Below are 17,171 nucleotides of genomic sequence, written 5' to 3'. Positions count from 1 at the left end.
TGAAATTTAGATATGTATGGTGTTTTGTGGCTTCATGTGTTTATTATTACTTGAATATTTTTAAGGCTGTGGACTGACATGCACCATATTCCACCATATTCCACCGGCATGGCTGCATTGTCACTAAAGTGAACTAAATCGAACAAGTTAGAAACTCTGCAGTCAGACCCTTATTAAAATAGTTTATTTATATATGACACATGCAAAAATTTACATTTTACTTATAAAAATCTAAAGTTTAAGGTGCAACAATGTTGACAAAAAAAACCTGAGGCGTTTCAGGCGTAACATAGGTAATCACTGAAATAAGAAAAGTAAGAAAAAAATAAACTGATCGAATAAAGCCAAATGAAAGATGTCATAAGCTTGAGTAGATAAATCTCTCCAATGACCTGAGTCGCCCTCCTGGGTCCTGCAGAGAGGATATAGCAGCCTGACCAGAGGGTCATTGTCGAAAATAACATTTTCTGCACATTTAAAAGAAATTTAAAAAAAAAACACACGTCTGAGATGAACGTCCATTAGCCAACGTAGAGAAACATCAACCTTCCAGTACTTCCAAAGCAGTGGGCATGAAGTGCTTTTCGTAACCCTCTGATGAACTCCAACAAGCTTCCCTGTCCCTCTCCTCATCTGAGTCAACCATTTTGCTGTAGTCCTCGCTTCCTCTGTGATCCGTCCTTTGACACTCCTCTTTGACAGCTTCCTCCCTCTGATCATCTTGGCAGTCCACCTGTGAGCACCTATCTCCGACCGCTATCCTCGTTAACCAGTCAGGGCCGGAGATTTTCTCTACGACCTCCAACAGAGAGATCTTGGGATGCGGCTCATTCACGGGAATGCAGATCCAAGTCAAGGAGTCATTAATCTACAGAGAGATCACACACAGACCCGGGATGTATTTGGTCGTTTTGGTAAAACACACTAACAAACTAGGACTTGACTACATTAGTGAGCATGTAGTTGGAAACGTAATAAGCAGTTACCAGCTGAAAAGCAAAATAATGGCATCAACAATCAGCGTAAATCCTGTTTCCGAGATTAGAGACAAAGACAAAGAGGTGCTATATTTCAGTCCAGTCTCTCACCTGGTGCTTCATGTGTCTGAAAATGTGGCTGTTGCGGGCATCCGGCACTTTTGTCAGAGAAACACTGAGGCACCATACTTTGTTTTCTTCTCGACAAGCCCTGGCAGACACACATGAGTTAAAAACAAACAAGCATAAGAAACCCTCAGGTTCAATGAAAAAGAAAAATGTGCACATTGATGTATTATGAGCTTCAATGTTCACAATCATGGAGAGAATTTGAATTAAATATCCTTTTTTTTATCCTTGCACTGTGCACAGTTTTAGCACCCCAACACTGAAAAATAATATTTTTTTGCTTGTTAAAGTATTGTATAAGTATAAGTGTTATTAGAGATTAGTGAACAATAGTCAAAGTATTTACCAAGAAAAAGCAAAACAAACGTGCTGTTTCACAGCTGTACAACACAAGCTGCTTCAGAACTATAAGATAAGTATGTTTAAATGATTATCTCACCTGTATAAAATACAAAGCACGCATATCACGGCCAACAAAATGATTCCAAGCACAACTGCTATTAAGTGTGCTGAAAAAGAGAAAAACGAGACGAGAGAGATAAACTGATTAGGCGAGTATGATTAATCCACGTATTGTAAGAAATATCAAATTACACCTCTTAAAAATGCTCTGTCATACAGCTCATCCTGAGCTCATCACATTCAACAAGAAACCAATTAGGTTTGTGATGTAATACCAAGAGGTTCATGGTCCTTGGTTTTGAACTCTGCCGTTTTGTTCTCTCCCGGTCCGGCTGTGGTCACACCTCGGATCCGCACCTCGTACTCCTGTCCAGGACTGAGATGCAGCAGCTTAAACGTCTGACTTTCACGCTGCGGTGATACACTCACATTGTACAACACTAGGAGAGACAAATTGTGTGGAGTGAGGTTCAGTAAACAGAGAACAGCTGACAGAAACCAACCAAATTAAGTGTTCTATTACTTTAGTTTGCCTGTTACTTTTATTTCTTTTGGATATATTTATCACGTGCATTTTGATTTAGCAATATGTACGCTGCATTTAGGCCAATGTGGCAATGTGCACGTTCTAGAATGTCGGTGATGCTGCCTAAATTATTTTGTATTCATACATTTTTCTGAAGGTACGTCTTGTCTTACAACTATGTTGTATAAAGATAACAATCATACTGTTTAATTAAACAACAATTCTAACATGCTGATGTTTAGCCGTTTTCACCATTTTAGTTTAGCATGCTAACATTTGCTAATCATCACACAGCTGAGGCTGATGGGAATGTCATTCGTTTTGCAGGTATACAGTCAAAAACAGACCTTCTGATGGTGCTGGATGAAAGGTTTAGCTTTTACCAAAGTTAGTAGAGGTGTGTACCAAATTTGTTTCCTAAAGTAATTACTACAACTGTGTTATATATTGTTGCTGTGTACCGTTTTGTCTGTCTGCTCCACTCTCTACTACTATTTGGTAGTACAGGATCACCCCCTTCTGCTCGGAGAGGGGAATAGACTCCCAAAACAGGGTCACATGAGTGTCAGCGATGGAAGACACCTTAAACGATGGCCCTCTGGAGGGGGCTGAATAGAGATAAGAGAAAGGTACATGATGGTTACACGTTTATTCCAGTTAATATGATAAGTTTGCCAGTGGAAGTAAAACGTTCTTTTTAGCTCAGAAACAACGCATTAATACTTACTTCCTTGAACCGAATATCCGATAACTGGTGAAAGGTGATGGACTTTACTGCTGTATGATACAGTAAACAGTGACACTTGGTAGGCTGTGTATTTTATATAGCGACCTGCAGGTGGAGACACAAACCAGATTAAACAGCCACTTTGAAAACAGGCAGCACGAGCCCAACCTTAAAGTGAGAAGATTCATTCTCCAAGTTGAAAATATATTACAACAGATTATCAATGAATGACGGTTTCTTTGAATGAATGTCCTCCATCATTTTCTGGGCCTATACTCAATCAGATGTTTGAAATATTTAAACAGCGTTGTTGTATTCAAATCAAACAGACCTTCAAAGATTCCTGTTGTCTGGCTTTTGTTCACTTTGATCCAATCAAATCCTTGGCCTGGAGGACTTCCTGCTTGCTTGTATTGCACCACATATTCCTTCAGGTTGTCTGAGAGCTGAGCGGGCGGATCCCAGGACACAGTGAGGTTCTCTTCATTCATCACGAGGCGAATAGCTTGCTCGTTTTTCTGTTCACCTGAGCAAGAGACAAGTGCTTTGTTAGTTCTTATACGCCGCAACAATAGTAGATATACAAGGGAAGGAACTAGAGAATTACATCAAAATATATATAATTATTGTCCATCATTTTAACTATAATTTCATAAGTAATCATTTGATGATTCTACATTTTATGTTGAAGGACATAAAATCAGCTTTATACATTTAGTCCATTTGGTGATAATTAAGTTCACATTTAATAACCCGAAGAGCCAATTTTTGCTTTGAGGAATAATTCTCAGATTTTAAAAAACGTTGACGTGATGAGGCAGATTACCTGCAGCCTTTGACTGATTGTGAGCGTGTCTCAGTGACTCTCGATGAACTCGAAGTTCTTACTTTTGGCTCTGAAAGGCTTTCTGAATAACTCTTAGACCAAAAAACCTATCCATCCAGTTAGGAGCTGCTTTAAGCCTCCGGGTGTTTTGTGAATACGGCCTCTGATACAAAGCTTTCTGTACTTACTACTTATACTTTTGACTCAATGACAGTTGATACCTGGTGTTGGCAGAGCGAGGTAAGAAGGCTTTGTGGCACCACGAGCGTTGTAGGCAGACACGCTGACTGATGCTACGTCCTTCAGAGAGGAAGTGAAGTGGCATTGCATCGCTTCACAGGCCAACCGGCCCTTTGGCTCAGCTGTGGACACGTTCACCAACACCGGGGCGCCGTTACTGTAAAACAGTCTGACTTCATATCCCAGAATGAGGCCGCGAGCTTGAGATATAGGAAGCTTCTGGATGGGATGAAGAGAAGGAAGAGGGTCAGCGAGTAGCGTGTCTGCGTAAAGTGAGACTCTGGTTTCAGTCAGAGAATAACGGTTGTGGGGTAATGTGCTGACCTACCTTCCAGGTCACAACACAGTCAGAGCTTTTCTGGGATATCCCACAATCCCTCCATACATCCAGCTCTCCATCTGGGGCTGAACAAGTTAGCAAGAAGGGGAGAAAAACAAAGAGTTAATGGCCAAATCAGACCCAGTGCAGGTTGGTGGTTCATAATGTCAGCAGATAAATGGTTATTTTGTTTAGTGGATAAGACAGTACTGTAGGGGCAAATTGAATTATTCTTTTTGTTTCATCTTTACACAATTACTGTCACCATACTGTACATATTGAAACAGTAAATGTCTGTACAATACTGTATATCTAGTGGCAGGTTAGCTTAGCATCTTATGGAAACGGCTAGCTCTTTCCAAAAATAACAAAATCCACCTGTTAAAAATGCCAAATTGTTTTATCTACACTTGGCTTTTTGTATGGATTAAACAAAGAAGACATGTGCATGTTATTTAGTGAGCTTTAGAGGTACAAACTATTCCTGAAATGCTTTTTAACTGACGATAAACTTGGAGACCGCATCACAAGTGAGGACTCACCCGTCTCTGTGCTTCGTATTCTGTGGATTGCGCTCCAGTCACTCATCAAGCCCCAGTCACAGGAACAGCGAACCTGAAATTCATAGACTGTGCTGGGCTGGGGACTGTCGACTGTATAGCTGCCATGGAGTACATCCTTGTCCTGTGTAGAATGGAGAAATAAGTATGTATTCAGTTGACAAAGCTTAAGACAATCAATGATACACCGTTTTTCTTGCAAGATTACCTTTGAGGTTTTTTTTCAGGGCAATAATTGAAACATTTTGCACTTTCTTCTCAAAGTCAACCCCATTACAGAGTGTGGACCATGTTCAGATGAAGAAAAGGAAAATAGTGGAAGACAAAACCTAAATCAGACACCTCACGCCAGACTTGCTCTGCCTCGGTCCGATATTGGACCTCACATTGACCCAAAGAGAGATCCTGCAGCTCGGCACAGGTGGGATTCCAGGAAAACTCTAAAGAGTCCTGATCGTCGACTGATGAGACTGTAGGAGGAGGCAGCTTGACTAGAAACAGAGAGAGATACACAAAAGCAATCTAAAATGAAATGTCACTTCAATCAAAATCAATCATTTGAAGATAAATTACAAGAGTCACTGAAGTCAGTGTCAACATTTTACTATCATACAGGTACATTACAGTGATTTCTGTTGGCATCAAGTGCTACTTATACTATTATTACTGTTGTTGGGGTCTGATAAATGGCTTAAACATGTGCTGTGGACAAAGACAATCAGGCCTTCACTTTGTCGAGCAAAGGGTTCATCCTGATTTGTAGTTGATAAGAGCAAAAGAAATTTCACACTCAGGTGTGAATTCCCCCCCCCCAAAAAACCATGGTAACCGCTGCAGTCTCATTGGCCGAAGGCCAGGAGACCCCAGGACCCCTGTGGTTCAGCCGATGTTCTATAAAACTGTTTTTAGTTCACACTTCTAAGCTTTCCCCCTTCGACCTCGGTTGAGTTAGGAGGCACACAACCGCTCTCTTCGCCCGGACCCCCCCCCCCGTCCAGGCCACAGAGAATCCAGCTTTTTCCAACTCTCCCTCCGGGGTAACAGGAGGCACACAAGGCTCTTCGCTCGGACACCCCCGTCCAGGCCACAGAAGAACCAGCTTTTTCCCTTCGACCTCCGTCGAACAGGGAGCACACCGCGCTCTCTTCGCCCGGACCCCCCCCGGCCAGGCCACAGAGGGTCCAGCTTGCCCCGCCAGCGCACGAGGCCACGAGGAAGCAACGGCCCTTCAACCCTACTCAAACCCTGACAAGCCGTTTCGCTGGATGAAACAGCCCGCGATAACGAATCTGCTTCAGCGATCAGTTCAGCGCTTTTTGTTTCTTTTTCTTTTGGTGCACACATTCCGGCGAAGGAAAGACGACAACGCCTCCCTCCTTCACCGACGATTCCCGGTAAGACGCACGGACCACGCCGTCAGCCGAAATTAGATCACCCTCCCTGCCGCGAGGACAGATCACGTCTGCGTTTGCTCCAGCCGAGCCACGCCACGACAGACCGAAACAGCGCCAGCTCAACGCCGCGCTGAGAAGCACCCCCCCCCCCCTTCCTCTCGAAGAAAAAGGACAACTTTGCTCACGAACCCTTCAACGTTGCAACGAAGCATCTACAAGTAAGATTCTTGGCATTTGGGCATAGCTTAGCTTAAATTAACTTAAGTTTAATTCAGGCCATTCATTTATATGTTGATATTCCCGTGTTTTTGTGTGTTTAAGACTGTCGCGTGATATTGAGGTATTACGCAATCATTACGGAGCAGAGAAGCTCCGCTGTATTCGTGTATCAACTATGACTGTTTGCTTGGGATTTATTTGATTTCTTTTCATTGGTTTTACTACACTTCGTGTAGTATTCTCTGCTCATTAAATCAGCTCTGTGAGTGAAGTGTGGAATCTCGGCTATTGTACATAACTGCTGGCAGTTCTACCGACAACGGCACGTTATGTACGATACGCCAGACACCCCCATTATCACTACAACGCGGACAGCACGCAGAAGTCTGATCCATGAGCCCCCACCTTTTTTCTCGTTCCTCCTTTCACGAAACACGCACATACACATAGCTCCTAGTTCTACTCCTGGGGAACCTCGTTCAAACGAGCGCCTCACATCACGTGCTGCCCAGGCACACGTGAGTACATACAGCAGCCTAACTGCCATTTTGTCCGGGTCCCTCGACTCCGCCATCTTTGTAGTTTTTAGCTGTAGTTCTTAAGGCCCCTCCCCTTTGGCCAGCGTCACTCGACGCCGCCATCTTTGTAGTCTTTAGCGTAGCTGTAAGACTCCCTCCTTTTCACCCACAGACCCACACACACACACACACACACAGACATACACTCTCATCCATTTTATTCATTCTTTAGTTTAGGCATATAAAATTGTATGATAACGTTTGTTGGTTGCAATATTAATTGATTCTGATCATCTATTATTTTGATTTAATAAACTCTGTTATACTTTAAGGAGCAGTCGTCTGTGATTACTTGTGCATATGTATTTGATAAGACTGTATGTAGTAGTCTGTGCTCGAACTTAAAACCCTTCACTGTCACTGAATGTATAGTCATACGCAGACTATTGACATTATGAGTGACTACTAATTATGAGACTTAGTTTTATCGTTTGGTTATTGGTCCCTGTTCGCAGGGTGGTGCCCCGTTTATATTAATAATCATTAATAATTGTTACATACATCAATAATTCTATTGATGTCAAGAATTCAGTTTCTTAAATGCTGATAACCCAAACACGCTCCTTTAGATCCCAACATAATGGTGCCCCGTGTGAGGCTACGTTATTCCAGTTTTGTTACATAATGGTGCCCCGTGTGAGGATACGTTATTCCAGTTTTGTTACAGTATATATGCACATTAATCCATAATTATTTTTGAATAATTAATTTTCCAAAAAATATTTTTTTCGAAAAATTATTTTTTTTTCTTCTTTTGAATGATCCAAATTCCTGAAACTTATTTCCCAAAATAGGTAGGCTTTGATCTTCAAAATCTTGTCTTATTGTAATTAAATTTTTGATTTTTGATTTTTAATCTTAATCTTTAATTCCCTTCTCGAAATTTTATTTCGTTTCCAGGTTTAATTATTTGTTTCATTTCTTAAAACTAACAGCCAGCTGTGTAGTAGATTTGATCGTTTATTTGTAATACCTTGCTTGCTTTCTTAAATCCCTCAAAGAAGTTACACACAGCTGTCACAGGCCCAAAGTGCTAAACCACATTAGCATTTTCGCACCTCTGGCTGCAAAGCAGTAGTGATACCTCAGAGCAGCAACAGTAGAAACGTAAGTCACAGAGCTAGACATTTCACTGTGCGCCTGCATGAACCGTAACACTAACAGTAATTAACACTAACAGTAATTAACACCTAACAGTAGAAATCGTAAGTCACAGAACTAGACATTTCACTGAGAACCGTAAACACTAACAGTTTCCGTTCTAACACTAGGGAATTAACAACCATTGGGAGTCGCGCTCATTAGAGAGAATGAACGACGAGAAATCCCCCATTCCTGGAGCTGTAGCTCCAGAAGACACCGCATTACGAGATGCGGTGGCTGATGTCCTCGGACTCACAGCAAAGGAAAGAGAGTACTTTGCAAAATACACTGCTGTCCTATGCGACGAGCAATTAGAGCAGCTGGTGGCTTATGTAAATAACCCAGCAGGTAACAGAGAGCGCCTGATTCAGGACGTAATCGGCGAAATACTGCTCATCTACCATCAGAAAATGCAGCTGCAAGCTGCCCGAACCCGGGCACAGAGCGACGAGCAGCAACGCGAGATCTGGACACTCCGAACAGAGGTTCAGGAGTTGTCACGTGACTGTAGAGCCCTACAGTCAGAAAATAGTAGCCTGCGCAGTGACCTCAGAGAGGTCAACCTAGAACTCTCTAAAGCATCAGAGAGTGATGACAAACTGAAAGCGCTTCAAGGTGTTCCAGCAACCCCGGTAGGTACTGCTACCCCCTACCGAGCCTTTCAGCCCAGTCATTTCTTGGTCTCGGCTCCCTCATTCCCCGAGACCCGAACCACCTTGCATTTCTTGAAAACGCGTTCCCCAACCAGGAGGAGAGAGGACCAACACCCGGTCCTAGTCGGCCCAGGTGGCCTCAAAACCACCTCAGGCGAACGCAATCCTCCACGCAGTTCACGCGCGCGACAAGAACTGACCCCATCCCCCTCAGGGAGGGAGGATGATAGTCGTTACCACCATCGCGAGTATGGAGACTCAGACGACTCAGGCCCCATCAACCTTGGAGGCCTGCGTACTCGACAGATTGAGTCTCTGGTGAAAGACGTAGAGCGCTTCAATCCCGATAATCGCGACTCGAGCATCGATGACTACCTAAGGGAGATCGATCGCTGCCTCCTCGACCTATTGCGCCTCTCATCGCGCGAAAAGCTAAAGCTAGTGTGGAAAACCACAGCGCGAAGCGTCCACGCTTTCATTGAAACGCTCCAGCCGAGCATCCGCGACCGCTATTCATCCCTTTGTCACGCCCTTAGGGAGGAGTACTCCCTGTACTCCAACCCAGCTTCTGCCACCCTCGGCGCCTTTGCCATTTCCCAGGAAAGGCTAGAGTCTCCGAGAGACTACTTCAGCCGCTTGAGATCTGCGTACTTCCAAGGACGTAACGCCCCAGGTCTAGAAGAAGACCATGCCTTCAAGTCGCTATTCTTGCACAATCTCCACGACAACGTGAGATACGATGTTACTATACACTGCAGAACGAGTAACCTCACCATGCCAGAGATTAGGAAATACGCGCAACTTGCATGGGAGACACGCGGACGGCCGACAAATCGGTACGAAGACACCGCCATAGTCTTAGGCATCCAACAGTCGAGCGACTCCGACCTAGCGTCGGAAGACGACGAGAGGACTTGGCCTAGCGAGCCCTGGTCACCCCCGAGGAACAAACAACCCTGGCGGTCGAAAAACCAACGGAACCAGGGGGGTGAAAGACGCCCTCAAGGGCAACCCATCAGGTAACGCTGACTCGCAGCCCACCTGACTCAGCCAAGTGACCTTTCCCCCTGCTGCCAAGTCGACGTGGTAAGGGGGGGGGAAGAGAACTCAGCACACTTCCGGAAACGACCACTCCCATTTCGCACCTCTTTCTTCAACCTTCTTGGGCGACCTTGTTCGCAAAGGCAATGCCCGTTATGTATAAATCTATACATATTCTTCAGTCCTACTGGGGGGTCATAACACTCTTGCTCTACCCGACTCCGGGTCAGAAACGAGCCTCATGTGTTCCCCCACCTTTTCGCATACACCTCTAGGGTGCCACAACCTTAGAGGCCCTTCGAGCACCCAAGCTCGTAAGATCTTTCGTCAACTAAGCCTTCTTCTCCTGCTCTGTCAGCATGAGCCACCTCCAGCTTGTTCAACAAAGCCACCGCCTTCTTTCAGCCGAGTCATCGGCCGGTTCTGTCAAGTCGCCAGTGCCGTAGGTAACTGAACTTGACCTGTGCGCCGGACCTGTCTCCATCTCTAATTAGGAGGGTGGGGGGAGGGAGATATCACCAGCCCGCCATGACACACTCCAGAGTGAAACTGTTCGCGACGTTTCCCTGAGTGCTGACGGTAACGTGGGATATCTGCCCTCGCCACTCAAACAGCGCGAGGGGGGTGGGCTCTCTGACAACAGAAACTTAGAGAGATGCACTTCACAGGAAGTACACTCTAATCTCGCCAGTGCCGAAACCAACCGGCAGAATGGCAGCTTACTATTGACTACTAACGTTTAACTGCATGCTTCAACTCACCCTGTAGACATGCACTAACCGCGAACACATCCAACTTCAACCAGAACAGTTGCATGACCTGACAAACCATTGTGACTGTAAACTGATGCTCCACTCTCATAGAGAACCCTTTGCATGCTTTATAGACTCTACCAGAAGTAACCAAAGAAGACATAACCTCTGCCGTAGCAGTCAGATTTAACCCAGGACCTCATCCGAGAAGGCTCAGCTGTCAACAGCTGGAGCAGCGAGAGACCAGCCTAGCTAGTCACACTAGCCGTGCTAACGAAATCTGTAAATCTGCTACCACTACTGTTATGCAACCCTCACAGGTACCTCTGGCCTATAGTCTTGGCAACGCAACTCCAATATCGATAGATTCTAAAACTTAGACACAGGACTCGCTCTAAATCTACCGATTAGAGAGAGAGATAGACGCACATATCATGTACTAATAGATCCAGAAGCGACAGACTAAACTGGATTCCCTCCTATTCGTAACACCACGTAGCCAACCTACGACTGATCCGCCGACGGACTCCAGTCCTGTCTAGGAGTTGAACCAGTAACCACTGTTTGCCCCTCACCTGCTTCTTGTCTTTCTATTCTTTCCTTCTCTCTCTTTGTGTTTTGTTTATTTGGGTTGTTACTTTCTTTGACACTGTGCCACAATGCTAGAATATCACAACATCATAATAGCGATTGAATTATTTGGGAATAATGTTTTGCTCACCTATGATTTGAATTGTGTATGATAGTAGATGTAGGTAGAAGTAGTTAAAGTCATCTGCCCAGATGCCACCTTAGTCATCTGCCCAGATGCCAATGAACTCTGAACTTGAACACCATGAACTTGACCACTATGAACCTTGAACTCTATGAACAATGAACACTGTCTGTTTTAACCACTGCTTTTGGTCTCAGGAACACTTGGACTGTCTCACCTCTTCAGGTTTCCCCACCACATGGATGCACATGCCAGCCCTTGGTTTGCTCTAAAGACCGAAGCCAACATCTCGCTCTTCAGAACAAAGGGGGGATGTTGGGGTCTGATAAATGGCTTAAACATGTGCTGTGGACAAAGACAATCAGGCCTTCACTTTGTCGAGCAAAGGGTTCATCCTGATTTGTAGTTGATAAGAGCAAAAGAAATTTCACACTCAGGTGTGAATTCCCCCCCCCCAAAAAACCATGGTAACCGCTGCAGTCTCATTGGCCGAAGGCCAGGAGACCCCAGGACCCCTGTGGTTCAGCCGATGTTCTATAAAACTGTTTTTAGTTCACACTTCTAAGCTTTCCCCCTTCGACCTCGGTTGAGTTAGGAGGCACACAACCGCTCTCTTCGCCCGGACCCCCCCCCCGTCCAGGCCACAGAGAATCCAGCTTTTTCCAACTCTCCCTCCGGGGTAACAGGAGGCACACAAGGCTCTTCGCTCGGACACCCCCGTCCAGGCCACAGAAGAACCAGCTTTTTCCCTTCGACCTCCGTCGAACAGGGAGCACACCGCGCTCTCTTCGCCCGGACCCCCCCCGGCCAGGCCACAGAGGGTCCAGCTTGCCCCGCCAGCGCACGAGGCCACGAGGAAGCAACGGCCCTTCAACCCTACTCAAACCCTGACAAGCCGTTTCGCTGGATGAAACAGCCCGCGATAACGAATCTGCTTCAGCGATCAGTTCAGCGCTTTTTGTTTCTTTTTCTTTTGGTGCACACATTCCGGCGAAGGAAAGACGACAACGCCTCCCTCCTTCACCGACGATTCCCGGTAAGACGCACGGACCACGCCGTCAGCCGAAATTAGATCACCCTCCCTGCCGCGAGGACAGATCACGTCTGCGTTTGCTCCAGCCGAGCCACGCCACGACAGACCGAAACAGCGCCAGCTCAACGCCGCGCTGAGAAGCACCCCCCCCCCCCTTCCTCTCGAAGAAAAAGGACAACTTTGCTCACGAACCCTTCAACGTTGCAACGAAGCATCTACAAGTAAGATTCTTGGCATTTGGGCATAGCTTAGCTTAAATTAACTTAAGTTTAATTCAGGCCATTCATTTATATGTTGATATTCCCGTGTTTTTGTGTGTTTAAGACTGTCGCGTGATATTGAGGTATTACGCAATCATTACGGAGCAGAGAAGCTCCGCTGTATTCGTGTATCAACTATGACTGTTTGCTTGGGATTTATTTGATTTCTTTTCATTGGTTTTACTACACTTCGTGTAGTATTCTCTGCTCATTAAATCAGCTCTGTGAGTGAAGTGTGGAATCTCGGCTATTGTACATAACTGCTGGCAGTTCTACCGACAACGGCACGTTATGTACGATACGCCAGACACCCCCATTATCACTACAACGCGGACAGCACGCAGAAGTCTGATCCATGAGCCCCCACCTTTTTTCTCGTTCCTCCTTTCACGAAACACGCACATACACATAGCTCCTAGTTCTACTCCTGGGGAACCTCGTTCAAACGAGCGCCTCACATCACGTGCTGCCCAGGCACACGTGAGTACATACAGCAGCCTAACTGCCATTTTGTCCGGGTCCCTCGACTCCGCCATCTTTGTAGTTTTTAGCTGTAGTTCTTAAGGCCCCTCCCCTTTGGCCAGCGTCACTCGACGCCGCCATCTTTGTAGTCTTTAGCGTAGCTGTAAGACTCCCTCCTTTTCACCCACAGACCCACACACACACACACACAGACATACACTCTCATCCATTTTATTCATTCTTTAGTTTAGGCATATAAAATTGTATGATAACGTTTGTTGGTTGCAATATTAATTGATTCTGATCATCTATTATTTTGATTTAATAAACTCTGTTATACTTTAAGGAGCAGTCGTCTGTGATTACTTGTGCATATGTATTTTATAAGACTGTATGTAGTAGTCTGTGCTCGAACTTAAAACCCTTCACTGTCACTGAATGTATAGTCATACGCAGACTATTGACATTATGAGTGACTACTAATTATGAGACTTAGTTTTATCGTTTGGTTATTGGTCCCTGTTCGCAGGGTGGTGCCCCGTTTATATTAATAATCATTAATAATTGTTACATACATCAATAATTCTATTGATGTCAAGAATTCAGTTTCTTAAATGCTGATAACCCAAACACGCTCCTTTAGATCCCAACACTGTTGTTATTGTCGTTCGTGGTGATGTCTGTGTTCAGGAATGTGCAGGACTAACTCACTGATATCAGCTGTATTGAACAAAGCAGCCTGAGATTTGGCAGAACCATGCTGGTTCTTAGCTTGGACCCAAACACGAAGCTCCCCGTGGATGTAGTCTTCCCGATTGATAGTCCCACTCGTACTGGTCCCATTGATCCCATACACCCGCCTGGAAAACAAGACATGAGGAGTAAAACAAATTCAGAAGGCTTCTCCCAAAGTTTTCAGATCATTAAAGTTTGTCAGATGACAATGAAGGAATATTTCTGGTTGTGTTTACTCGCTATTTGCTGACTTCCAGTGCAGGCTGTAGTGCGTGGGGATCTCAGGGTCCAGCCTTGAATCCCACTTACAGCTTATATCTGCACAATTGTTCTCATCACATGGGATGTAGCACTCAAGAAGAGATGGAGAAGCAGGAGGCGCTGGAGAGGGCAAGGGATGAAATCAAAAGTGATTCTGTTTTTATAGTACTTAGAAAAACAGTTTCAACTAAAAGTGAACATCATGAAGGTAGGATTTCTTGCATGGCTGTTGAATTAGTCTGCGTTAGTTGTAACCGAATAAACTGGCAACGTAGAATTCCAACCATGACATCTGAAACACCAAATTCAATCAAAATGTTTCTGCATAGCACCATGACACAAAATCAGGTCACAGTGCTTTACATAAAAACAAAACAAGAAATAACAGAAACGTCCATACGTACACATAAATATACATATATATACAAACAAGGGTACTGTAAAAATACAGTGTTCAGTTAAGAAAATGCTCAGTTAAAAAGTAAGGTCTTTAGTTTGGTTTTAAAATAACACAGTGTCAGAGAAAGTTTAGATTGTTTTTAAAACATCACTTTACACGTCGTATGAAGAGCTCTTTAAATGTCCAAAGCAATAGAGTCAGTGTCAGACTAAAATATCCAATCCAAAAAGCAACGGTACTGACCCACCGTGACAAACGTCCAGGATTTTGTGAGTCACAAAAACTAATTCAGAAAGAAACGCACAGCTAAAACAGAAACAGATGAACGCAAGGAGCCCAAATGAACACACTCCCGAAAGCTCATCCTAGTCAGAACATCCAGTAGTGAGTGACTGTAAGATTGAGCAGTTTGACTTGTGCAAATGAAATGCAAATTCTTATGCATGTTCATGAGTGTTTTAGTCGTATAGATTGAATTGTAATAATAGCAATGCAGAGAATATCTGAGAGAAGACTGAAAAAGCACCAGAAAGCTTTAGATAGAAGAGAGTGATCTTCACCACAAGAAAAATACAAAAAAAAGAGTCCTTTTCATACGTTTGTGAATCTGCCCACACCCGCAAACACACACACACACACCTTTTTTATCTATTCGTCACAAGACTGTCACCTTTACCCATTTCTCAAAAGCCTCTACACATTTCACGGTGATCAATTCAAAGCCTGCACGCAGCATGTTGCAAGAAAGCACCCTTCCTGTAACGTTAACAGGAAATGAGCACTTTGATCAGGTTGGGTCCAAATGCACCCTTCCCTCTTCAAGACAAAAAGTAACGCAGTAATACAACATCATAAAGGGTCAGTCCACAAATCAGCGTGCACAACATGTGCTGCACATTAAACCATAGGCATGACTATGTATGTATGTATACAGTATGATTAGTTGGAGATATGTTTTGAAGTGGAAAACAAAGAGCTTTTACTTGAATAGTGATAGCAACGCTTGCATAAAGTCCTTGATATCGCTTTAACATTTCAATGTTGTAGCTGGTTGAAAGTGAACTAATTGTACATGCTTTATACCCTTGGATAGTTTATATTATTTATTTTTTCATTAAGCTGATCATGTATTTTGTGTGTGCAATTTTATGCAGCAAAGTTTGTACTATTGTATAGTTGTAAGATAAATATGGTGGAGTGAAAATGGCAATATTTCCCTCTGGATACCGTGGAGTAAAAGTATACAAAAGCACTAAACAAAACAAAAAGGCACCTGAGGATAGGAGGAATTTAACTTATACAGTATTAAAGTAACGTGTGCAACAGCACTGAATAAACCTACCCGGAGCAAAACACTTTGACACGATGACCAGCAAGATGGATAGAAGCCACCTTGACCCAAGTGTGGCCATTACATTTGGACCCAGGCCTCTAGTGCCTGAGGGGGGGGGGGGGGTAAAAAACAACAACACATGTGACAAACACATACACACACGTACTGTATATACACACACATAAACAAAGTATCAACCACGGAAGCTATAGCCTGTAACTGCTACATTCCTTAAATCCAAGCACTGTGCTGCTGTTTGTGACACAGTAAATGTAGCTTTCACCAACACGTGCATCGAAGTTTGACGTCAATAGCCTTAACTGTACATGTCTCAAAACAACAGCAAGCTTATTATTATTGACTGTTATTATTTACCTCATCGTGAGACACGCCGGGCAGTCTGTCGCGCATTCTTTAGCGAAATGAAACAGGGTTTGCAAGTTTTGCAACAAAGTTAGTGAAGGCGTTCATGTCAGTGTGACGTCAGCTATTTTGCCGGGTAGCCACGCCTATTTCTTGAATTACCAGTGACGGGAAACGCGCGCGCGCGTCAAAACCGCACGCACACGTGAACTCAGCTCAGTCTCCTTCCTGCTGTCTGTGTGACGCAGGTCCAACAACATCAGTCCAAGTATGTTCACATAGAAACAACACAGGCACATAGGCACATTTTCATGACAACAAATAGGCGAGGTAGTGATTGTAACCCAGAGACCACACCTCATCTGAAACCCACGAGTCATTTTTTTAGTGGTCGACTATACAAGTACTTTGTTTTACCCAAGTACATATTTAAAGAACTTTATTTGAGTACTCCTTTTTGTACTACTTTCTTCTCCACTGCTATTCAGAGGAAGATATTGTTGTTTCTACTCCACAGCTGTATAGCCTACGTGTCATATTAAGATTGTATATGAAAGAAAGATATAAACGTATGGAACTGTAATACATAGTTAAAAATAAACCAGTGGTTCCTGGCATCTAGCACTATAGCAGGAGTTGTAGTTGGGCAGGTGACCCTTGTCATGTTCCAGTTATCTATGAGTTGTTCATCATCGTGATTTCCCCTCCAAACTTCTCAGATGGTTTTATTTGAATAATCTTTCAAAAGCCCGAAGAGGTTGAATCATCCAGCATTTCACAAAAACAAAGGCAAGTTTCGAGAAAAGTCTCAGATTTAATGCAAATTTGTTTAGAATTTTTTATTTTCTTTCCTGTAACAATCATTTCACAACCTTTCAGATTTAGTCTCCTCTGTAACTACGACATTAATATGCTGCTTACAAATTCAGTCAGTATGAATCGGGATAATAACGTAATAATGTATGGGTCATTTTAATGCAGATACTTTTGATACTTTAAGTTCATGTTGCTGATAATACTTCTGCTCTACTCAGTTTTAAATGTAGGGATTTGACTTTAAAAGGTAATGGTTATTTTAACACTTTTTTTTAAATTATAGATCTGAACCTTTAACCCAATTAGC

At 43.8% G+C, this 17,171-nt stretch overlaps 1 protein-coding gene across 3 annotated transcripts; it reads right to left on the bottom strand.

Annotated features, from left to right (window-relative positions):
• Positions 1-168: 168 nt before the first annotated feature.
• il12rb2l (interleukin 12 receptor, beta 2a, like) lies at positions 169-16,118 on the bottom strand. Of its 3 annotated transcripts, XM_079281305.1 has the most exons (15): positions 16,061-16,118; positions 15,695-15,790; positions 13,928-14,072; positions 13,668-13,816; positions 5,049-5,197; positions 4,689-4,830; positions 4,156-4,232; positions 3,809-4,046; positions 3,093-3,287; positions 2,762-2,866; positions 2,496-2,642; positions 1,784-1,948; positions 1,546-1,615; positions 1,089-1,188; positions 169-868 (listed from the first exon to the last, which is right to left on the bottom strand). In XM_079281305.1, exons 2-15 carry the CDS (start codon positions 15,762-15,764, stop codon positions 542-544), a joined length of 2,079 nt encoding a protein of 692 aa, XP_079137431.1. In that variant the 5' UTR covers positions 15,765-15,790; positions 16,061-16,118; the 3' UTR covers positions 169-541. The 3 variants fall into 3 exon arrangements, 2 of the variants coding, with proteins under 2 accessions (XP_079137431.1, XP_079137432.1); XR_013772491.1 differs by lacking the exon at positions 1,546-1,615 and having other exon boundaries at positions 731-868; XM_079281306.1 differs by lacking the exons at positions 169-868; positions 1,546-1,615 and having other exon boundaries at positions 878-1,188.
• Between the last annotated feature and the right edge of the window lie 1,053 nt (positions 16,119-17,171).

Source organism: Melanostigma gelatinosum (assembly GCF_949748355.1).
Source record: "Melanostigma gelatinosum genome assembly, chromosome: 13".
NCBI lineage: Eukaryota > Metazoa > Chordata > Actinopteri > Perciformes > Zoarcidae > Melanostigma > Melanostigma gelatinosum.
Note: the sequence above shows the minus strand (reverse complement) of the source record. Positions and strands in the feature narration are given on the sequence as shown.

Bases quoted from the DNA above. Each gene is read 5' to 3' on its own strand.
- il12rb2l (XM_079281305.1), bottom strand. From the start codon at position 15,764: ATGGCCACACTTGGGTCAAGGTGGCTTCTATCCATCTTGCTGGTCATC. The intron at 14,073-15,694 runs GTAGGTTTATTC...TGCCCTCTCCAG, and splicing joins GTCAAAGTGTTTTGCTCCGG to CGCCTCCTGCTTCTCCATCT. The intron at 1,189-1,545 runs GTGAGATAATCA...TGTGTCTGCCAG, and splicing joins GTGCTTTGTATTTTATACAG to GGCTTGTCGAGAAGAAAACA.